The 22,553-nt window shown below is 40.3% G+C and overlaps 2 protein-coding genes across 6 annotated transcripts; both read left to right on the top strand.

Moving 5' to 3' along the window:
- Window positions 1-2,757: 2,757 nt before the first annotated feature.
- On the top strand, window positions 2,758-16,655 carry LOC306842116 (transient receptor potential cation channel subfamily M member 4-like). Of its 4 annotated transcripts, none has more exons than XM_079372187.1 (29): window positions 2,758-2,833; window positions 2,930-3,114; window positions 4,571-4,632; window positions 4,748-4,925; window positions 5,200-5,380; window positions 7,289-7,458; window positions 7,587-7,764; window positions 8,231-8,295; window positions 8,414-8,650; window positions 9,789-9,891; window positions 10,171-10,292; window positions 10,450-10,746; window positions 10,827-10,928; window positions 11,051-11,179; window positions 11,678-11,807; window positions 12,010-12,155; window positions 12,347-12,459; window positions 12,547-12,663; window positions 12,820-12,869; window positions 12,953-13,191; window positions 13,312-13,427; window positions 13,967-14,099; window positions 14,332-14,506; window positions 14,594-14,759; window positions 14,851-15,032; window positions 15,148-15,280; window positions 15,356-15,428; window positions 15,905-15,998; window positions 16,150-16,655. In XM_079372187.1, exons 2-29 carry the CDS (start codon window positions 3,046-3,048, stop codon window positions 16,179-16,181), a joined length of 3,792 nt encoding a protein of 1,263 aa, XP_079228313.1. In that variant the 5' UTR covers window positions 2,758-2,833; window positions 2,930-3,045; the 3' UTR covers window positions 16,182-16,655. The 4 variants fall into 4 exon arrangements, with proteins under 4 accessions (XP_079228313.1, XP_079228315.1, XP_079228312.1 ...); XM_079372189.1 differs by having other exon boundaries at window positions 2,759-3,114; window positions 12,953-13,006; window positions 13,124-13,191; XM_079372186.1 differs by having other exon boundaries at window positions 2,759-3,114.
- Window positions 16,656-18,263: 1,608 nt separating this feature from the next.
- On the top strand, window positions 18,264-22,526 carry LOC306842129 (uncharacterized protein). Of its 2 annotated transcripts, XM_079372215.1 has the most exons (7): window positions 18,264-19,067; window positions 19,188-19,530; window positions 20,982-21,088; window positions 21,236-21,307; window positions 21,399-21,453; window positions 21,551-21,587; window positions 21,875-22,526. In XM_079372215.1, exons 1-7 carry the CDS (start codon window positions 18,597-18,599, stop codon window positions 21,894-21,896), a joined length of 1,107 nt encoding a protein of 368 aa, XP_079228341.1. In that variant the 5' UTR covers window positions 18,264-18,596; the 3' UTR covers window positions 21,897-22,526. The 2 variants fall into 2 exon arrangements, with proteins under 2 accessions (XP_079228341.1, XP_079228340.1); XM_079372214.1 differs by having other exon boundaries at window positions 18,264-19,530.
- The last annotated feature ends 27 nt before the right edge of the window (window positions 22,527-22,553 follow it).

The raw sequence follows: 22,553 nt of genomic DNA on the forward strand, positions 1-22,553 counted from the left end.
TGACTCAGTGCTCTGCTCTGACAACACAACCTGCCCAGATGGTCACAGGAAGGCTACACAATGGACTCCAGAGGGGAAGTTGTGAATCAGAGAGAAAGAGAGAGGCTGGGAGAAATATAGTGCGAAGGTTAGAAAACATGATGTATCACAAACTCCCTGATGATTTACAAAGTTATTAAAAGAAGAAGAATTCTGAGATTATTTCCTGGAGGTGTCTGTTTTTGGCCAAGTGTCAAAACTTAACATTTGTCTGTTTTTAGCATGGGATAGCACTAGCATAAACTCATCATAACTGCTTGAATAAGGTAATCTTAATTTTGATTTACTATCTTTGAGGAAAGCCCAAAAAGGTCTTTTTCAAAAACTGTATTTGAACAGGGTGAGTGAAGGACATTTTGAGGAATAAACACAGTGGTGGCCAAAGTGACTCAAGGGAAAAGGGCACAGGAAAAATGAGGCGATAAAGACAAGCCTGAAGGAGAATCGGGTTATTTTGGGCTTGGCGAGCTTCCTGCAGGTGATGGAGATGAAAGAATGATTTCTGGAACAATTGCTCAGCAGCGAGTGGAGTGCGACAGCTGAGGGATGGAGGAGGAAGTTGATGAAGGGGGGATGGGGGGGCGGTGGTGTATGTCAAGCAAAGAGTGAACATAAACATCAATGTAAACATGGCAAAGAGTACAAGGTCACTTTGAGTTTATTTACAATGTTTTTCTGAGGGCTGATATATTATGTTTATGTTGTAATCAAAGCTCCTGTAACTATAGAAGAAAAAAAAATGTCACCGTGACAGATAATTTACAAGTGTGGGAGCTGGAAGTATGACTGTGTTTTACGACACACCCCTTCACTTTGCCATCACAATATAAAGGGCCAGAGGTGGAGAGGGATGTCAGATTTGAGCATCCAACAATCAACAAGAGACCTTTGAACGATTCATTAAAAAAAGCCACAGCAGATTTAAACTTTAGGTAAGTTACATCCTGGATTCATGTTTTTGTGATGTTTTGAACACATTTCTAACCAATAACCATAATCATCTGGATTGTGTCTGCGTAATTGAGAGCATATATTGACCTAATGTTAATTGTTCTGGTCAGGGTGGTGGGATTTTCTCAGCATCACTAATGGTGTTTTTTTCCCACAGGCCTGTGCGGTATGGAGATAGCTGTTCTGCTGCTGCTGATTGTGCCTTTGACTTCTGCCTCACCAATTAAACCCCCTCACAGGTCAGTGAGAACATTATAATACAACGTTTATCAAGAAGGTAAAAGGACGACTTATCACCTAAAATATCAAGACATTTCAGACTCAAGGTAAAAGGAGTTTACGAGAGAGAATGCTGACCAAGACACAAATAGAATTTAAAGGAATCAAATTCCGTGCTTACTCAGCAAATAAGCTATGATTACATTTATCAGTCTTAATGTTTGATTTATTGTCCATGTCTTGGTCTCTGTTTATAAAAAATAAACCTTCAAAAACTTGTCAAAAAAATGATTCTCTTGCAGACTGATTTAGGATTAACTGGACATTACATTATCTTTAAAAAATTTACATTAAAGGACCTTTTTTTTGGGACCCACAGGGCAGAGGCAGACATTGTCCTCCCAGAGATCACTGTTGAGGCTTCAGCGGCTGAAAGCTTAGAGGACACAAAGCAGCACCATGTTCAGGCAGTGAAGATCATCCCATTTCACGCAGAGGACAAACATCTGGACCTTGATACACTGAAACACAGGTACGAAGGAGCAAATACATTGAATGCCAGTTGCTTAAAAACACAAGTGTATAATATAATGTGCTGATTTTTTTAAATGTATCTTATATTTTTTTTCCATATTTTTTTCATTGACAGCCTGGCAATGAAGTTGCGTCCACGGCGCGCACCTCAGCGTGGCTGCCAATTTGGGACATGCCATACCCACAACCTGGCCAACACTTTGCACGAACTCAGCAAGTCAGACAAAAAAGACGTATCAGAAAATTCCAAGAGCCCACATGGATATGGGAGATAGGGACGAGAGAGGACAAAATAGTCATGGACTGAAAAGGAGTACGGTTCTTCAAATGCATCTCTGTATATATTCAGACTGACTGGTACTTGGATAGTGGATTTATTCTCTGTAAAACACACACAATGTGGATGTTTGAATGTTTTGTGAAATGCATCATAATTTTTCTTTTCAAGATATAAATTCCTCAATATTTAATGTATTTTATAATAAATATTTTATATCAACAACTATCTAGAGTTGACTTGCAATTTAAGCATACCAGGATTAACCTAGAGAAATAGCTTCCTACAAGGAATTGCACCTTTTGGGATTTTTATTATTTTTTTATATTTTTGAATTCTATTTTATATATTTGTGATTGCTTTATTTTATTTTATTTAAATTCTTGCTATGTCTGCTTTGTTTCCCTGTTTTTGCACCAATACAACAAGACAAATTCCTTGTGTAAATGTACTTGTCAATAAAACTAGATTCAGATTCTGAAAATACTTGAGTGGGGAATCTGGCTTTAGTCGTCCTTGATAGTGGTCCAACACTTGCATTGTTGGAAATCCAGGTCTTAATGTGGGATATTTTTAGCCAAACAGGAAAGAAGCAAATAGCCCAATGCTGTGTCTTCAGTTGTCTGTCTGCTACAGTGGTGTCAAAATGACTGAGCCATGAGTCAAGAGGTGGTGGGGGTCTTCTTCATTGAAATAAACTCAATTTGTTATAAGGGCGCGGTCACAATCCGTTGGCTCGGCTCACACCCCAGGTATGCAGTCTCTGTGGTTTCAAGTGGCCCCTCCTTGATTTTCAGAGTTTGCAGGATGCAGGTAAAAAAAACACACCCACATCCTCACCTGTGTGGTGTATCTGCTCTGCACCTTGTGTCCTGAAATGGCATTTTCATAGTTTTCTCTTAAAAAAAGCATTCCAGACAACCAGCCTCATCCCTGGAGAATGAGCAGGCACACAAAACACTGAAGCCCTTTTTTTCTCCTCCCATTATTATCTGTAAGTGAGGCGAACCGAGAGGAAGACAACAATGAGAGACACAGGAGAAGGAGTAGGAGGTGGCGGAGGAGACAAAATCTCTAAATCGGAGAAGGACCAGGTTGGTAGTGTTGTTAAAATGATTTTGCTCCGCGGTGGATCTTTGTGGAGATTTAAAAAGTGTTGTCTGAGAAAATGAAAGTCGTCCTAAGTCACAAAGATGAGCACTTCCTCTCCTCAGACAGCAGCTCGTTTCTCGTGTTCGTGTAGAAATATGATACTCAAAGTCAGTTTAGGGTCTGTGGAAAACCAAATGCTCTGAAGCACGGTGGACTGTGTGTGCAAACATCAGGGCATGCTGACCCGCTTGAAGCGAAGTCCAGCAACTTTTCTGCTCATGTCTATGGAGACTTGTCAAACCGGCGGAAGTTCCGCTAACAGCTGTACAACGAGCTAACAACACGGTGGTGTCAGGTTAATGTCCGTGTGTGCAGGGGGGGAAGACTTGTCAAAAATGCTGCTTAATATAACTTAACTAAGCAATTGAAACAAGGACGAGCACAAAACATGTACACTGTGTTGACTTTTTTTTTTTTAAGCAACGTTAGCTAGCTTTACTACATTAAACAGTCTTTCGTGTTTGTACGGAAGCGCTTTGCATTTACCAAAGAAACAAAAAATAGACACTTTATCGTGTAATTATGAGATCCTGGTCTCGTGATGATGAGACAATGTGTGTATTTTCTGTTTTAGGTGAATTCAAAGCGCTTCCGCACATTTGAACCAGAGACTGTAAATATTAGGTTTGTGCTTAAAACAGCCTTGACATCAACAACTACAGCTGAATAATTTATTAATAATTAAAAAGTCTCTTTCAAAGTACAACTTTTAATCGACAAGCACGTGTGAGTTTTTACGTACAATTACGTAACAATGGCTGCATTCCGTTAAGGTGTGCCAGCCTTACAGCGTTGTTGTTGTGCCTCTGGCTCAGTGGCAGAGTTGAATGGCACAACTAAATGGGACGGGGCCCTGCCCGTCATACAAACAGTGAGACTTTCTGACTGCGCAAATAATCCTGTGAGACGGATTTATTGAAGTTGTGACAGAGCACAACTTTTTAACAAGCATTTTAGCATTAAAAAAACCCCCAAACAATTATTATATAATTAAATAAACAATAAGTTTAAGTTTAATCACTATGGTCTAAAGAGAGTGGGGGTGCTAGAGACGAGTAAAAAAAAATAGTCAAGTGGGGCTCCTTTATTTGCTCTTGCACTACGGAATGTACACACACACACACACACACACACACACACACACACACACACACACACACACACACACACACACACACACACACACAATCACAGTCAGGTGTTAAAGCACAGCATACCTCACCAAAGTATCACCAGCTATCCCTCTGAGCCAAAGCCAACATTTCATATTCAAGTGGTTTTCTACACTGCAGCTCCATGATTTCCAGGCGTAAAAGGGTAGGGACCTAAACTCCTTGTAAACTAAACCTGCGTGTTCATATATTTTGTTTATTAACCTTTTTTAAAACCCCTTTTCAGAGTTGGATCCCCAAAATCATCAAGAAAAGAGTGTGTACCACCTTTGTAGAAGACTCTTTCAGGTACTGTGAGCTCTGTGTGGAATACATTCCTCTTTTGTAGTAGTGTCTGTTTGTTTACTGTGATGCAACAAAAGGGTGATCATGCTTTCACATGTGATTTACTTACCTCACTCAGTAATGGTGCTCTGTGTCAGTGTGGGGGTGCTAGAGACGAACATGCCTCTGTGGCTTTGGGTGACTACTTCAGCACAGCCATTGTCAACCACTGGGACAGCGCCCAGCACTCCTCCGAATACCCGACTGATGCCTTCGGAGAGTTGCAGTTTGCAGGAGCCAGCAAGAGGCACAGCTATGTGGGTGGCCTTTTAATTTAACTGATAAATGTTCGACCATTAAATGATTAATTTCTTTATTCTTAGAATGTTTAGTCATTAATATTTGATACTTCCCATACATGTATAAGTAGCATTTTTCACATTGTGTAAGTCACTGTGTCACTCATCACAAAAAACTTTGCCACATGAAATATAAATGGCTGATTTTCACTTTGTCTGTCATGTGGAATCTGTTAAGTATCTGTTTTTTCAATCAGTCAAATGTCCATTGTCTCTCTGTTGGGAATCTTAGTACCTGCGTCTGTCATGGGACACGCCCCCATCTATGATCTACACTCTGATGACGGCCCACTGGGGTCTCCCTTCACCCAACCTGGTGGTTTCTGTGATGGGTGGAGAGGGCAGGACAAAGTTGAAGACTTGGGTACGGGAGGTGCTCAGGCAGGGACTGGTGAAAGCCTCTCAAAGTACAGGTAAACACTTTATGAAACAAAAGGCAGGTCAACGTTCATATGCCATGAAATATTGTTGTTTTTGAACTGATGCAAATTAACTTTTGGGATATCTGTTGATCTTAAAGGCATTCAGTTTACGGAAAAAAAAAATCACAAATCACTACTAAAAAAAATATCAAAAAGAATCATATTAAGTCAAATCTTTCCATTGTCCTTTTTTCATCTAGAGACGTGATGTCATTTCTATATTTGTTTGGATCACTTTAAGCTATCACCAACATAGTGAATTCTTTAAAATACGTACGACAATCATTAAATTTAAGAAAAACGGCAAACTGAAGGGATGTAAAAAATAAACGTGATAAATATCTAATCAAACAACAGAAAAAACTGAAGAACCATGAAGTATATCCATTTACTTTTTATCAGCATGTATAAAAGTATTATTCAACATACCAATAACAGTACCCACATCCTGTCTCTACATACAGTCAGTAAAAAAAGTATACACGATTACTACCACACTTGGATGATTTAATATCTGATGGCATGTTGTCAGGAGACTGAAGTGTGAGTGTTGTAAGTGTCTATGATACGTGGAGGATGCCTTGTCCTCTTGTTTTGGGGAGTGTGAGTCAGCACTTGTAGACATTCAGTTTAGCATGCACCACTTCTTCTGCTGTCTGTGTCAGCGAGGATGATTAGTGCCTTAATGACTCAATAATACAATCATTAAAACAGGCTGTTTTGGTGGCATTTGCCATCAATCTTCAAATGCCCCTCCAATTATATTTTATTGGAATGAAATAATACGTACAAAATGTGCCTGACAGTAAGTACTCTTAATAGTAGATTTGTCTATATCTGGTTTTCCATGAGTCGTTGACATGTCATTGAGTGAAACCAGTATCAAATATCACTTTCAATTTGTTGTGAAAGGATCATTAACAGACTTCATTTTAACTCGATTTATTTCTCTACTAATGCTTAGAGAGGTAGAGTTACTTCCTCTTTATTTTCTAATGTAGTAAATGATTTCCTTTTTTCATTTCTGTTTCTTTTCTCTTTGTTATCCCTTACATTTCACAAGCGTTTCTAAGTAACCGGCTGAAGGTGCTAAATAAAGAATCTACCCTTACTTGGAAGACACGGAACAGAAAAATACAGCTGTTACAAAATGCATTAGTGTAATGAGTCCGTATGACTCCCGGGGGGTCGGACCATAATTTTGGTACCACAATGGCCATTTCCTCTAGACTACTGTGCCAAGAACAGGTGGTACACCACGATACTGATCTTTCCGTCATCTGAGGTCAGTTTGAACTGTTCTGCCCTCTCGAAGGACTCGGTTCAAAGCGAAGATAATCAGAAGCAGGCAAAAACATTCAGCCGACAGGTTGCTTCTGCTTGGCCTCGGAACAAACACGGTTGTCAGGAGAGCACACAGAACAAATGTGTTGTTTTTATATGGTCAAAGCTGCATAAAGGAACATATCACGACCGGAGTGTATTTCAATGGTCATATTTAAATCTTTTCTTACACCTCTTTTTTTTTTTATCGACTTTGACATTATAAAAATACATCATTAACAACAAGCAAGGGGACAAATCTAAAAAGTCATTTAAAAAACAATCAAGATATGATGTGTACCCACAATATATACACATTAGTTTCTGTTCTCTGCATTTGTTTTCCTTCAGTTTCATTTAAAAGAAACTGTAAAAAAGTTGATGCTTAGAGGAAACCACATTTATATTCCTGTTTCCAGACAGACGTTGCAAAAATAAACTGTATGCTCGTAAATACTGAGGGGTTTTTTTCCCATTGGTTTACATGGTACTTGTTTTGTTTGTTTGTTTGATTAATTATTACATTTACCACGACATAAAATCAAGATGAAATTCTGCTTTTACTCCCTTGCCCAGGAGCGTGGATCTTGACAGCCGGCCTGCGTGAAGGTGTTGGCAGGTGTGTAGGAGAAGCGGTGAGGGATCACGCCACCGCCGCCTCGTCCGTCTCTCTCAACAAGGTGGTGGCTCTGGGCATCGCTCCCTGGGGCCTTGTGCACAACAGACAGCAGTTGGTCAACCCTCAGGTTGTACAGACACTCACTTATTGTAATCAGTTTCCTGTTAATAAAGATCCCCCATAGGACAATGCAGGTGTTGACATTATTCTAAGAAACGCTGCTCTATCTGTATTTCTCGATCTTTCCTCTTACAGGGGAGCTTTCCTGCTAAATACTACGTCCAGAACACGTCCCGGGACTCCTGTTGCCTTGACAACAACTACCAGGCCTTCCTGCTGGTTGACGACGGGAGTATGGGCCGAAGAGGAGGAGAGACGGGATTCAGGGCAAAACTCGAAGACTACATCTCCCATCAGCGCACAGGCATCTGGGGTGAGAGACATGAATACACAGTGACTAGACAAAGAATGTAGAATTGTACATCATGGCATTTACAGCTAAAGAAAGAAGACACCTGAACTCATCTTCAAAGAATGTTTTTGTTGTAAACTGAATATAGATAAAGGTGCATGCTCTCACTCGTTCGGCCCTGGATCCAAACTATTTGGCCCTCCTGTGGGGAGCTTTTATTAAAACATGTGATTATAAAATGATCCTTTGGTATCCACTGGAGGAAAGACCTTTGCATGCCTCAGCATGTGTTTGAAACTAAACTCTTCAACATGTATAATCCAGCCCAGATTTGTCTGCAGTGCAGCAGGCCGCTGCCTCTATCAGCGTCTGCTATCTAAAAGAAGCAGTTTGGATGTTCAACATCTGCAGGAATCATCATAAAAGAATCAAGTGTAAAACAAGAAATGAATGTTGGAATAGAACTAGTCCACATTTGTTTTTACAGGCAGTGGCAGCATTGACATTCCAGTCATCTGTATGCTGGTATCAGGGGACACAAGCATGCTGGAGGTAAAAAAAAAAAACCCAAACACCTTTTATGTGATTAGTTTGGATGATTTTATCTTTTACTGGTTGAGGCTCCCCTACAGATGAACATCTATCTCTCTCTCTTCCTCCTTTCTGCCAGAGAGTGGATCTGTCTCTGAAGACCTCTATGCCGTGGCTGGTGCTGGCCGGATCAGGAGGCCTCGCTGACTTCTTGAGCGACGTCTTGGAGAATCTGTCATCGGCCCCGGTGACGGTGCAGTCCTCCGGGGAGGGAGACAGCGAGGCGGGTCCCAGCGTGGATCTGAAAGACAGAGTGGCAGAACGGGTTAAGAAGCACTTCCCCACTGAAGCGGAGCTGGACAAACTAGTGGAACGGGTCAGTGCGGATTTAATGTGTGACTTGAGGCAGGTGCATCAGGAGAAAGCTGATATTCATGAGCTCCTGGCTAGATTTAAACGACTTAGACGCTCACAATCTCGGGGCTCGCATGTTCATATTGTTGATCTCTCATCCTGTCTTTCATGCTTTCAGGGCAAAAAAAAAAGTTTGTATATTACTGTCTATTAGCCCCTACTGTTGCTATTATTGCTCGTAATATGAATTTAATATGCTTCCTCTGACTCTGCACACATCATGCTTCCTCTCACTCTTCTTCCTGAATCAGTTTGACCCAGATTCCAGAAACTGCTGGCTGTTACTTTCGTTGTTTTCACTTCTGCAGAAAGCTGCCGTTTGGTAGACAGTTTCAGTTTTCAGCAGACGGAAAACCCCCCTCTGAAAAAGACAGGACGGCTGTATTGTGTGACGACAATGACTATCAAACTGAAAAAGGACTTCAAGATGTCTTTACCTTGTATCTTCACAGAGCTCTTTTTTTTATTTTTTTTTATCAGAACTGACGTTGAAACAAGTGTAAAGCTGAAAAGTGGTGATTTATTTATCTGGTCATTGACGTATTCTATCCATTCAGTAAACTAATCAGTGACCAAAAATGTCACTTTTCTGTGTTTTCATTGGGACTGATAAGATACCAACTTGTCTTTTTTATTTTCTATTTAACTATTACTGTAGTTTATCACTCAGCACAGAGAGGCTGTGCACTTAATGGAATCATGACACAATACCCTTTGTAATCTCTTTCTCTTGGGACCAAAGACAAATAGATATCTCAGATCGCAGTTGATCATTCTACACTTATCGCTCTAACATACAGTTGCAGCGAGGCTTGCCTACCCGTGGAGAGGAGTTTCCAGTTTTTACCTAAAAGCACTCTTATATAAAGCTGGTTTTAGCTCAGAAATCTGAATTTCTTTTCTTTCTTTATTTTTACACTCTCATCTGAAATTGTCTACACATTAAAAGTTGACCCTTTTTTCTTTCTCTATGTTGTTCATCACTTTGTTTCATTCATTAAAAAGCACTTTGAAAAATGTTTGAAGCACGAGATAGATGACGCTATAATTAATTGTTATATTAATGTACTGTATGTCTCCTTGTTGTTGTGTGTCTGCAGACTCTGAGCATCTACCAGAACAGAGACTTCATCACAATCTACCATGGAGAGCAGGAGGGCCCAAATGACTTTGATACAGTCCTGCTCAAAGCTTTGGTGGGAGGTAACAGAAATATAACAATAATAAACAAAGTTAGGGAGCACTTTAAAAAACAAGGCTCTAAAAAACAAGGCAGAGAGCAGGATATCAGAAGGCAACACAACAAACAAAGGCCAAACAAACAGTTGATATATGTTGTAAAGCAGAGAAGACTAAGAGCTTGTGCGATAACAAATACAAATACCGGTAGTCATTTTGTATTTTAGAAAATGTATCCCATGGTGATTCATAGTGACACGTTTTTATGTTGATGTTTGTGTTTTGTTTTGTTTTGATTTCCAGCTAGCAAACATCGTGCGTCCGTCGATGCGAGCCCTTACAATGAAGAGCTGAAGCTGGCGGTCACGTGGAACAGGGTAGACATCGCCAAGAGTGAACTCTTCAACGGAGACATCCTGTGGAGGGTGAGAAGGGACAAAAAATTCACATTCTGACAAATGCATCAAGTCCGATGAAGATGGTTTAAGTGTGGAATATAAAGACAAAAAAAACTTGTTCCAAAAATAGTGACTTCTAGAAGTGTTTTCAGTGCACTGATCAACCTTTCATTCTCTGGAATAGTACGAAGACTTGGAGGACTCCATGACGGACGCCCTGATTAACGACAAGCCTCAATTTGTGCGTCTCTTCACCGAAAACGGCCTCAACATCCTGGACTATCTGACATACCGTAGACTGGAGAGCCTGTATCGCTCTGTTGCTGACGGCACATTGCTTTACCAGCTGCTACAGCGCCGCCTAGTGGAGAGACTGGGCACTGCAGTCCCAGTGACGTCTTCAAACCTGCAGGAGTCTCCCTCCAAAGTGACCCCAGATAACATCCATAGTGGCCCTGCAATGGAGATCAGCCTATTTGAGGTTGGTTTCAGTAACTCTGGTCTAAATTTCACCTAAGAATAAAAATGGATATGTTTGTCATTTGTCTTTTTTGTTCTCAGGTTGCAGGGGTTCTTGAGCTGTTGATGGGTGATGTGTGCCAGCCGTTTTACTACAGTGCTTTGGGATTAGAACAGATCTCATCTAAGAGAAGAGCTCTTAAGGTACTCTCTTTTTTTTTTTTTTTTTTTCTCGAATACGCAGGCGTATATTAAAGCTGACATGAAACACCACCTGTCGTTGTTACTTTCTTATGGTTGTATCTTCTTCTTTTTATCCCCCCCAGCGTGCCAGTAAGCTGCTGCGTGGAGACTGTGTGTACAGAGAAAAGCGTTGCCTCTACCCCTGGGCTTCACTCTTTATCTGGGCCGTCCTGCAAAACCGCAGCGAGATGGCCACCTTTTTCTGGGAGATGGTAAAAAAAAAAAAGAAGAAGAAATTAAGAAACATTTTGAGTCCCGTGTGGAGGAGAATGTTAAAGACATAGAGTTTAGAAGAAAAAAAATCCAAAATGAAATTATTCAATGTGATAGGCCGTACAAACGGCAACACTCGCAATCTCGATTGATGCACTTACAGGTTGGACCCACCTAGGGATGTAAGCTTGTGTGTGTGTGTCTGTGTGTGTGGGGATGTGGGCAGTCTTTTTAAATGATTGCGTTTGAAGGGTTTTCACTCAGATAGATGAGATAAAAAATGTAAAAGCTTTCATAACGTGGTTTTCATCATATTAACAAAACGGATGTGTATGATTGTATGATCAGTGGCGTAGGATGTTTGAGTGTGATTAGTCTTTGTTAATTTTTTAGACAAATTAGGTTTTTCAGTGATTAATTAACGGAAACATGCCTGGAAATATTATTTCCTCATGAGAAGTACCACGTGTGCCCTGACCTCCATGTACCCCTCTCAGGCAGGAGAGTCGGTGCTGAGCGCGCTCAGTGGCTGTAAGATTCTCAGGGAACTGTCCAAGCTGGAGGTCGAGACGGAGACCAAACTGTCCATGAAAGAGCTCGCTCAGAGGTTTGAGAACCTGGCACACGGTGAGACCGTCAGTCAGTCATAGTTGTTGAAATAATAAAGAATCCAATGACGAGTGTTATTTGCCAACTCGATACACAAATCAGTGCTCCTTGATTGTAATGTCAAAATCTTTGTTGCTAAAGTTTTTTTCCTTTTTTTTTGTTTCCTTACTTGAAGCATGACATTGACTTTCAGCACTTCCTTGTTTTTGCCTCGTCTCAGATGTCTTCAGCTCTTGTTACCGGAGCAACGAGAGTCGCTCTTTCACCCTCCTGATCAGGAAATCTCCTGTTTGGGGCGGCACCACCTGCCTCCAGATGGGCATGAGTGCTGACGCAAGACTTTTCTTCAGCCATGATGGAGTACAGGTGTGTCACCATTTCCACAATTGTGAGACTGATATATGAGAAACCGTTTTAAATGACTTCAGTTTAAGTATCTCAAGATTGAACGCAGATTTTCAGGAGGACTGTGAACTAAAACGTCACACAAATAACGCAGCCCTCTTTCGTTTTGAGTAAACAAATTGCAGTTAGTAAGATGTTCTCTTGTCGTCTAGTCTCTGTTGTCTCAGATCTGGTGGGGCGACATGAAGAGAAACACAGAGGTGTGGAAGCTACTGCTCACGTTTTTCTGCCCAGTCCTCTGCTACACCAACCTCATCTCCTTCAGGTAAAATCCTCCTAATTGCTGATAGTTCTTGTTTCTCGCAGTAAGAGGATTTAAATTCAGAAATCTAAAACATCATCCACCTTTCAGGGAACAAGAAGATAGCCAGCAAGAGGAGGAGGGGAAGCCTAACGAAGACGGACCAGGCAAAGACAGCGACAGCCTCTATGGGACCACAATCTTCTCTTTCTCAGACATCAAGCACATGTAAACTTTTAATTTTTAAATCATGTTCATGCAGTGATCCAGGATGCACTGGTCTTGCGGTTTTGTAAGACATCTTTTAGAGTTTCGGGGAGAAAGAATTAATACATTTTTTTGGCGACTTTTGATTTATTAAAAATGGTGTCATTTCTTTTCCAGTGAAGCTGATGCACAAGGATCCCTCTCTCCCAGGTCAGCAACAATCAAAGGTGAGCCCTCTGCAAACCTACTCAGCAACTATTTTTCCACTTTGTCCAGCTACTTATCCACATCCCATGATCCTTCTCCACAGGCATACCCCACTCTCGCAGACCGCCAAAGCGTCCGTTCATCGTGTCAAGATGGCGTGAGTTCTGGTTCGCACCTGTCACCTCATTTTTGGGCAACGTCCTGATGTACTTCCTTTTCCTGCTGCTGTTTGCGTACGTGCTGTTGGTGGACTTTGCGCCCCCGCCGCCTGCAGGCCCGGCCGTTACCGAGTGCGTGCTGTACTTCTGGGTGTTCACCATCGTGTGTGAGGAGATCAGGGAGGTGAGCACAGAGACGCATGTTTACCTTCATCAGATTATGTGATTTTAAACGTTTTATTACATTCAGCCGCTGTTGATTTCTTGAAGAAAACTGTTCAATGATTTGTTTCTTTTTGATAAGACCTTCTTTCTAGGCACGAGGACTTGGCGTCAGAGGATTCGAGTGTACATTCAGGACATTTGGAACAAGTGTGACCTCATTGCCGTCACGCTGTTCATCATAGGACTTACCTGCAGGTAAAGACAACCAAAGCACTCAATCTACTGCATGTATACCGGTAATTACAAAATCGGATCAAAAACGCCTTTCTTTGTTTTGAAAATAAACAAATGTCATATTCCCCTTGTGTTCAAATAATTCTGGTTCTCCATTGCTTTGGCTCTCGACCCTTTTAATCAGTAGAACAATATGTGATCATCATGGAAATAGATATCTGTACTTTGCCAGAAATGTGTGTTATATGTTTGAGTGTGTGCTTTGGCGTCTCCCTGCCTGTACAGCTGTGAACATTAATTTCCCCACGGGGACAATAAAGTAACTAACAGTCATTATTGAGCCATATGGTGAACATGCACTGTTCAGCCGGGTATTGTCTTTGTAGTTGGACTTGATTACCCTGATAATCAAAAGTAAGAGGAGGTGAAGAAGTTAGCTTTTGAGTGCAAACGCATGATACAAAACTAAACTGAAAATATATTACGCCTTCCTGCAGTTACTCCCATTTGACCACTTGGTGATGCTGTTGCCTCTGTGTAAGTTTCAATCTGTGCTTCAGGATGTTCCCTTGGTCGTATGACTTTGGCCGAGATGTCCTGTGTGTGGACTACATGGTCTTCACCATCCGTCTCATACACATCTTTGCCATTCACAAACAGCTGGGACCAAAAATCATCATTGTTGGCAAGATGGTAAGAAGCATTTCCTGAAGTGCTGTACTATTTTTGTGTTAATGGTTATCTTCTTTTATTTACAAGCTCGTTTGCATCAGTCTTTAAACATATTTGTACAATCCCTTTTCCTTGTTTTTGAATCTGTTGTGTAAGGCACAAAAGAAATAAATTGGATGTTTTTGCACTGTACTTTAAGCATTACTCACCGGATGTGAATTGTAGTTAAGCTCCTTATTTTCCTCTTGTTTAGATGAAGGATATCTTCTTCTTCCTCTTCTTCCTGGGGGTGTGGCTCATGGCATACGGAGTAGCCAATCAGGCCTTGCTCTACTCTTATGACCCTCGACTTGATCGCATCTTTCGCCGGGTTTTCTACAGGCCATATTTGCACATATTTGGACAGATTCCTGTGGAAGAGATGGATGGTATAGTTTGAGTGTTATTACAAAAAAACTCACATTTATAAAAAACACAAGATCTTTTTTCACTTTTGCTTTGTATGTCTTTGCCAGTGGGGAAGCCATGGGACTTGACATGCACAAACAACGTGACTCTGATAAAGAACGGTGATGAGCCGTGCAGAATTGAGAGCAGTAACTGGCTGGTGGTGATCCTGCTGGTTGTTTATCTGCTGGTCACCAACATCCTGCTCATTAACCTGCTCATTGCCATGTTTAGGTAAAGAAAAAGCACAGAACTGTCCCTCAAACCTCTTTTGGCTTTACCAACATGCTTCAACTCGACAATATTTCTTATCTTTGCTCTTTAGCCACACCTTCTCTGAAGTGCAGGCCAACAGCGACATCTACTGGAAGTTCCAGCGCTATAACTTGATCGTTCAGTACCACTCCCGGCCTTCGCTCGCTCCTCCTTTTATCATCCTCTCTCACATAAATCTCTTCATCAAGAGGACCATCCGAAAGGTGCCCTCGATCAAGATCCACCACTTCGGTCAGTACTTGAACAGAAGTCTAATTGGAGTCATAACGTTGGCACAGGATTCACCTTGGCTTTATTAATTGCTAATAATGATGATGATGTTAGAAACGTTTGTGTTCTCTTCTAGTTCTAGAGTTAAGGGGGAAAGCTGCTAACAAACTAATGACATGGGAAACCATCCAGAAAGAGGACTTCCTGACTGCCCAGAACAAAATCCAGAAAAGTAGCGACTCTGAGAGGCTCAAACGGATGTCCACCAAGTGAGAAACACTCTCTGCACTTTAATTACTCTGTCTGCGTTTTCATCATGCTGAGTTAAATTTTTCCATTTTTAGGGTGGATGGTGTCCTAAAACACTTGACTGAGAGCAGAGATTTTGACCACAGACTAAGGGCTCTGGAGAATGAGGTATAAATGTTATCTTATTTGCTCACTCATCATTCCGTACAATTCAGCTTTTTATGTCATCCCTGATACATTGATGAAGTTGCTTTTTCTAAAAAATGAATTTAAAAAAAAGCTAAGTAAGCTGCTAAGTAATTCTAGTCCATGGAAAGGTTTAAATTAGTGTCACCCTTCCACATATAACATGTCAACTAGAACTCAATGTTCTGATATTGATATCATATGTTGGGGATATGAGGAGGGGGGTGATATGCGCCTTGCTAGTAGAAGGCAACCTTCTAAGGATTTACTTTGATGACTGATGACACTTTGGTTGTATTTAGTTGTGAAAGAGTAGTTTTCACCACAATATTGGTCAGCACACAGCTAATAAGGATAGCATAATAAGAGCGCCCCCCTCCCCATTGCTATAGCTAAACAGTTGTTTTTACAAAGTAGACATATTAAGCCTTCTGCCACGTCTGTGAATCTCTTCTCAGATGGAGTATTGCTCTAATGCTCTCACCTGGATCGTCGATACTTTGGCACAAGGAAGCACATTCAAACCTCCCCGGCCTCCACCTACATTAAGAGGTAACATCATACACATGAATGTATCTTCACAGTCTGCATATATCGGAGAGTCGCATGCGTAGCTTGTTTGACTAGTTTGATCATTTTTAGTGCTTTCCTGCATGCCTCCATAGCTTCCATGTCCCTTATGTTGTCTCTTTTCTCTGCACAGATGCTTTCCCGTCTTCTTCCATCGCTTCCTGATTCTCCCTGAAGATTTGTTTACTTGCTCAGGGTTGGCAAGAATTAACCATACATTGGTATAACTATTTTCCAGCCATGTTCATCACTGGAATAACTCTTGAAAAAGGTTTAGATAGCTTTGAATTGAAAGAGAGAGAATGGATATCAACCATCACTTCCCTTTTTTATTAAGTATTAAAAAGCCAAATGCTGATATTTTAACTGTGCAATCAATAATGCAAGAGTCAAGTTAATGTATTTATGATGAGGCATGATATATTTAATGTTTTATATTTGTCAGTGCTATTATATCTAAAGGCTGAAAGTCTCATTTTAAGGTGAATATAGGTGTTTACTTTTACACTGAAACGGTGATGATGTTTCAGGGTACTGTCAGTGTATATTGTTTTGTTACATCTGGCCACATGTTTGCAATATATCATGGATTTGTGTTGCCACTTTTTATACTGTTAAATAAATTTCAAATACAGTGAATTTAATGAATAATTCTTTTTGTGTTTATGACAAAAAACAAGTCATTACACTCTGCTGTTAAACCAGCAGACAGTTAGCTGAGTTTAGGCTAGCTTAGCAACTTAGCAAGACTTGAAATAAGTGGCAACAGCCTACGTAGCTAAAATTAATTAATTAAGTTATAAATGTAAAAATATATTTTACTAAAGTTAGATTTTGTTCCCTTGGATGGGACCAGGTTAGATGTTTCCCAATTCACAGCCTTTATGCTACAGGAAGCTAAGCTAACAGGATGTTGTGCTAAATCTAGCTAACTCTTTAGCACACAGATGAGGGTGGAGTATTTGGAGTAGTTTCTTTCCTCCTAACCCTAACAAGAAAGCACAGAAATGCAAATAACTGCCAAAAAGTTGAGCTGAAACTGCATGTAGATGAAAAATTAATTACAAGAATCCCAGGGAGTTGGGACATTAGCAGCGAGGTAGATTAACAGTGTAGAGATGGAAAAATGGAGTGTGAAAGGTGTACTATGGTGCTGAGTTTCAGTGTACCCTAGAACCCTATTGAAGGTCACATAGTAGCGCAGGCTATTGAAGGAGCCTTTACTGTAAATAGCTGGTCAGGCCACCTGTCAATTGCAGCAGCAGGCAGCTCACACTGAGCTCGGCTGTGTCATCACTTTCTGCCTGATGGCTGAATGTGCAAATATGTTGCCATGTTGGTGACCATGTGTGGCTCACTCGTCATGTGTTGGTGAATGGTTTTGTTACAAGCTTCTTTTTTTTAAAACCACCTGCAGTGCTGCTGAGTCAGAAACTCTTTTGTCTCCATAATCAAAATAAATGTAGGTGCAATATTCTGTACTTTAAATATAAACCGATTCTTGACGCAGATGAACACAACGTATGAGTACACACATCTCCATTTCCTTCTATTTACATCCAATCCATACATCATTCTGACATGTTCTCTCTACTGCTTCAGGTTTGGCAAGCCCAGTTTTTCTTCGCTGATTAAACTGTCTGAGACCAATTGCTTTAACTCAGCAGACATAATTTATTACTTTGCCTTTAAGGTGTATAGCACTTTTCTTTTGCATTGTTTCCCTTAAAGAACAAGACGTGCATTGCTTTCTCGAGTACACTTCCTTGTCAACCTTTTGTATGGAGATTTTTCTAATTCTCACATTCTGTTACTTTTAATTATGTGATTTATTAACTTTAAGATCATCAGTTTGACTATAATTTACCTTTTAAGGGATCTTCCAACATTTTAACTTGTCATTTGTTTGAATTTAAAAAAAAAAAAAAAACAGACATGAACTTTCATAAACTTAGAATCTTATAATCCAACCTGTGGCTCCTTTCCTGCATGTAATTTCCCACTCTATCTCTCCCTCTTTTTCTGACTCTATACACTATTGTATCTCTTACAAAAAGGCAATAAAAGTGAACTGTTTACACCTTAATTACTTCAATTAGAGTTATTTAATTTAATGTAATTGATCTTTTCCTTCTCATTCCCATGTGTTCTCCTAACCCCTCCATGTGCTTCACACCCCCTCCTGTCTGTTATACACAAACCCCCGCCTCACTAACACACTGGGTTAAGGGCATCAGGAGCATTCTTCCTGCACATGTGCCTCTGTCACTCATGCCAAGCAGCCACACAACTACACCACACACCCAGCTGTGTTTCCACTGTGTCCTCTTGTGTTCCCAGACAAGCCTGGTCTGTCACTCTGTCAGTAACAGTCGGACTCTTCTTATCGGACAGCACCTAAGCCAATTCTCTGAATCACCAGCACCTAAGTAACCTTTTCTGTGGATTCTAATATTTTTTAAAGAGTTCAACAATATTTTTTTGGTTTTTGATTTTAAAAAAACCAAACAAACAGTAAGGACTTTCCTCCAAAGTAGGTTTGTATATCAGAAAAGTATTTAGCTGTTTTAGTTTTCTAAAATGGCTCCTGTGAGAGGCTGGGTGGTGGGACTCTTGCTGGTTCTCCTGAGCCCCTCTCAGCTCTCGCTCTCTGTGGTGGTGAGCGCCCAGGATGTGGCCGAGGCAGAGGTAGACCTTTCCAGACATGAAGACAAGGTGGTGGCTGAAGAGGGTGTAACATTGGAGGGTGACAATGAAGCTGGTGAAGAAGAGATAGCCGAGGAGGAAGATGGGGGAGAAGTGGAAGAAGAAGAGACTGGTGAAGAGGAGGATCAGGAAGAAGAGGAGACTGCTGAGGAGGAGGAGGAGGAGGAAGAAGAGGTGGAGGAAGCTGTTGAGGAAGAAGAGGCTGAAGAAGAGGAGGAGGAAGCTGTTGAGGAAGAGGAGGCTGAAGAAGATGAGGAGGAAGCTGTAGAGGAAGAGGAGGCTGGAGAAGATGAGGAGGAAGCTGTTGAGGAAGAAGAGGCTGAAGAAGAGGAGGAGGAGGAAGCTGTTGAGGAAGAGGAGGCTGGAGAAGATGAGGAGGAAGAAGCTGTTGAGGAAGAGGAGGCTGAAGAAGATGATGATGATGAGGAGGAAGCTGAGGAAGAGGAGGTGGCTGAGGAAGAAGAGGTTGAGGAGGAAGAAGAGGCTGAGGCGGCAGAAGCAGCAGAGGAGGAAGACGAAGAGGAGAAAGATGTTGAGGAAGAAGAGGAGGAAATAGAAGAAGAGGCTGCAGATGAGGAAGATGATGATGCTGAAGAAGAGGATGCTGAGGAAACAGTAGCAGAGGAGGCTGAAGCTGAAAATGAGGAAGGAGAGGAGGAAGAAGAGGCTTTTGAAGATGATGAAGAAGAAACTGAGGAAGAGGAACGAGTCGAAGAAGAGGACACTGATGATGCTGAAGAGGAAGAAGAAGAGGATGTTGCTGATGATGAAGCTGTACAGGACACAACTGATGTGCTGGAAGATGAAGGTATCCACACTACATTTACTTTAGTTTATGTTTTAAACAGATTTTTAGATATTAATTGATTATCAAACAACTAAATTAGGCAGTAATCCAGACAAAGAACAGCGCATGTAATCATTTCCTGCAACTGGTGAATGTTTTCTTTCTCTACAGTAACCTTTGGACATTGTTTTGCGAGCTGTAGCTGCAGTTGGAACTTGCATATACGTCTCAAAATAGACACGCTTATCTGTGTGGCACCTGACACCCAGCACTACAGTATCTGAACCCTTTACGCCTTTTGTTGAACTAATGTGGCTATTTTAGGACCCCCCCCCCCAATCAGTAAGAGGCCAAAATCAATTAATACAAATAATAATAATAATAACCAATTATTCACAATTCAGTGTCTGTTCTTAATTCGCAGGCTTTAAATATCTTACAAACAGCTGGAACAACACATTCCAAGCCCTTCTCAGTCTCAGTCTGCTACAATCAGTGCAACTTATCTGTCTCAAGTTTTTCCAGCGTACATGCTGTTCTTTATTTTAATCAATTCAATCACCTTTGTGATGCTGTTGAGGATAATAAAAGAAGTTCTACAGTAGCAATTCGGACTTAAACATAAACTGAGAACTCTAATAAACATCAGAAAAGTAATCCTATGAAAGAAACTACTGATATCAATGTTTGGAAATATGAAACATACTGTAATAATAACGTTTCCAATAGTAAGTTTAGTGTTTTTGTTCTGTTGCTTATTTGTGTGACACTTGAATTCTCACTTGACACTTGAAAAAGAGGTTCTTAATCTCAATGGGACCAAACTGGTTAAATCCAGGTTAAATAAAATAAATAAATTGTCACTGCCTTGACCAGGACTTTTTGTCAAAGAAGTTTTTATTTATTTATGTGGTAATAATTCTGGTAATATAGACAAAACAAAATGTTGATGTTGAATGTTACTAGCATTGCAGGCAAAAATGTATTGGAGAAATTATAATTTGACAAATGGATTTTATAAGAGGAAAGTGAAGAGATCAATAAGCTAGGAGGATTTATCCAATGGATGAAATAACTGTAACTGTTTTTCCCCAAATAAGCTGTGGAGATATTATTCTGAATTACAAACCTCACGGTAGTGCTAAATGAATGGGTGCTCATGAATGGGTGTTAATCTATCCCTTAGTGTCTTTGCTGTTTTAGTCTGGACCCAAAGGCCACTCTGACCTGACAAAAATTGCAAACCTGTCATTAGTGTTGTTTGCGTGGCTACAAATGGACTAATCAGAACTCTGCAGTATTTAAACTGTGTTTTAGATTCTGAAGTAGGAACATTTAAGTGTTGTAATCTCTTGCTTTCTTTTGGCATACATTTTGGCTACACAAAGAAAAAAAAACATTGCATATCAGGCTGATAACTCTTTAGCCCAAAGTTGTTGTTTGCAGTTTACTTTATTTAGATGTGCCAACAGGTGGCGATGCAGCAGAAGTCGAGGATGATGTAACTGAAGAGGAGCCAGTCGCTGACTTGCTCAAATTCCACCCGGGTTCTTTGTGTAGTGTTTGCTCCATCTGTGAGGTAAAACTATACTGTGTTCATTTCAGTTGACTACTTTCAAAAATGTTATGTGATTGCTAAACCTTCGTATTAATAAAGAATTCTACTCTGTAATAATAATAATCGCTTATCATGACTGTACCATGTTATGTTCCCTCCCTCTTTCAGCACTGTTCCAATAACTGTGAGAATTGCCCCTGTGAAGAGGGAGACGAGTCAGATCACTGTGAACATTGCCAAGTAAGAATTGCAAAAAAAAAAGATACTGCTAATAATACACATCACATTATTTCACTCAGACAAGAACTGTAACTGTTTCCTTGTGTTTCAGGAATGTTCATCCTGCTACCTTTGCCCATTACTTTGTGACACAATTTGCACGCCAGGTAAATACTGGTTGTTGTTTCTCTTCATGGAACTGATTTTGAAAATGTATTCACTCAACTTTGGACTTTATGAACTTTAATATGCTTTTTTTTTTAGGTGGCCTTATTGATGAGCTAACTGGATCCCTCTTTCAGTAAGATGTTTTTCTCACAGCATTAGTAAGGGATAATGTCCAATGATTATTAGTCTCAGCAAGAAAAAGACGACACAAGGTCCATTAATTCCAGACAATGAACCTCTCAGTGTACTAATTAGACAGAGTGATCTGTAAAAGAGTATTAAGTCAAACCATGTTTGATAGTTAAATTCTTGCTGCTATCATTATTTTCTGAAACAACAAACAGCAAATACAATCATATTTGGAAATCTTGCATACCACATTCTTTTGAGTGATCTCATGCCCTTACCTTTGTTTTGCAGGTCTTTTTCCTCTCTTCTATAATCGAGCCTTTGATAGCACCATGTGGCTTCATGAGGCACTGCACTCGGAGCTGTCTGGTTTTTCATGTCTCTCCAGCAACACATGGACAAGAGCTTAACATCGAACAGCCGACAAAAACGAAAAACCATGACGAGGTTTTAACTCATGTTTAGACACTGATTTTAACTAGCTTTACGAGGAGACATTTTCTTTTTCTTTTTTTCAATGAAATGCAATAGTATATGTTTTTTTTTAAAATGCATAACAGAAGAAATGTTACAGGAATCAGTTCAAATTCTCCGGATAGATGGAAATGATGATCAAAGTAATTTAAATTTGACACTAAATTTGACACTAAATTAAATTCTCCTTATCAGTCAAACTTTGATTGTTGTAACTCATACGTGCATTACAAATAGATGTTACAGTAGTGCTCATGTGCACTTTTTTAAGTTCATTATTAACTTATTTTACATTGTTTATTAATAAGTATTTCTAGAGGTATTTTGTGCATATATATATATGGCTTACTTTCAAACCAGAGCTCCAGTTCAATATCAATGTAAACAGCTCGGGTATAAAGTCCCTGGTAATATACTCTTATAAGAACAACTTCTGATGATTGAACCCCAAACTTTTCTGGTGCTCATTGGATGCACATTGGAATGAAGAATAATT

The sequence above is a fragment of the Symphodus melops genome, assembly GCF_947650265.1.
Source record: "Symphodus melops genome assembly, chromosome: 21".
NCBI classification, from domain to species: Eukaryota; Metazoa; Chordata; class Actinopteri; order Labriformes; family Labridae; genus Symphodus; species Symphodus melops.

What these genes read in the sequence shown, in the direction of transcription:
- LOC306842116 (XM_079372187.1), top strand. Translation starts at nt 3,046, where the DNA reads ATGAGAGACACAGGAGAAGGAGTAGGAGGTGGCGGAGGAGACAAAATC. An exon ending in CTAAGAGAAGAGCTCTTAAG is followed by an intron (nt 10,929 to 11,050) that starts GTACTCTCTTTT and finishes TATCCCCCCCAG; the next exon opens with CGTGCCAGTAAGCTGCTGCG. An exon ending in TAAGGGCTCTGGAGAATGAG is followed by an intron (nt 15,429 to 15,904) that starts GTATAAATGTTA and finishes ATCTCTTCTCAG; the next exon opens with ATGGAGTATTGCTCTAATGC.
- LOC306842129 (XM_079372214.1), top strand. Translation starts at nt 18,597, where the DNA reads ATGGCTCCTGTGAGAGGCTGGGTGGTGGGACTCTTGCTGGTTCTCCTG. An exon ending in GTGTTTGCTCCATCTGTGAG is followed by an intron (nt 21,089 to 21,235) that starts GTAAAACTATAC and finishes TCCCTCTTTCAG; the next exon opens with CACTGTTCCAATAACTGTGA. An exon ending in CTAACTGGATCCCTCTTTCA is followed by an intron (nt 21,588 to 21,874) that starts GTAAGATGTTTT and finishes TTTGTTTTGCAG; the next exon opens with GTCTTTTTCCTCTCTTCTAT.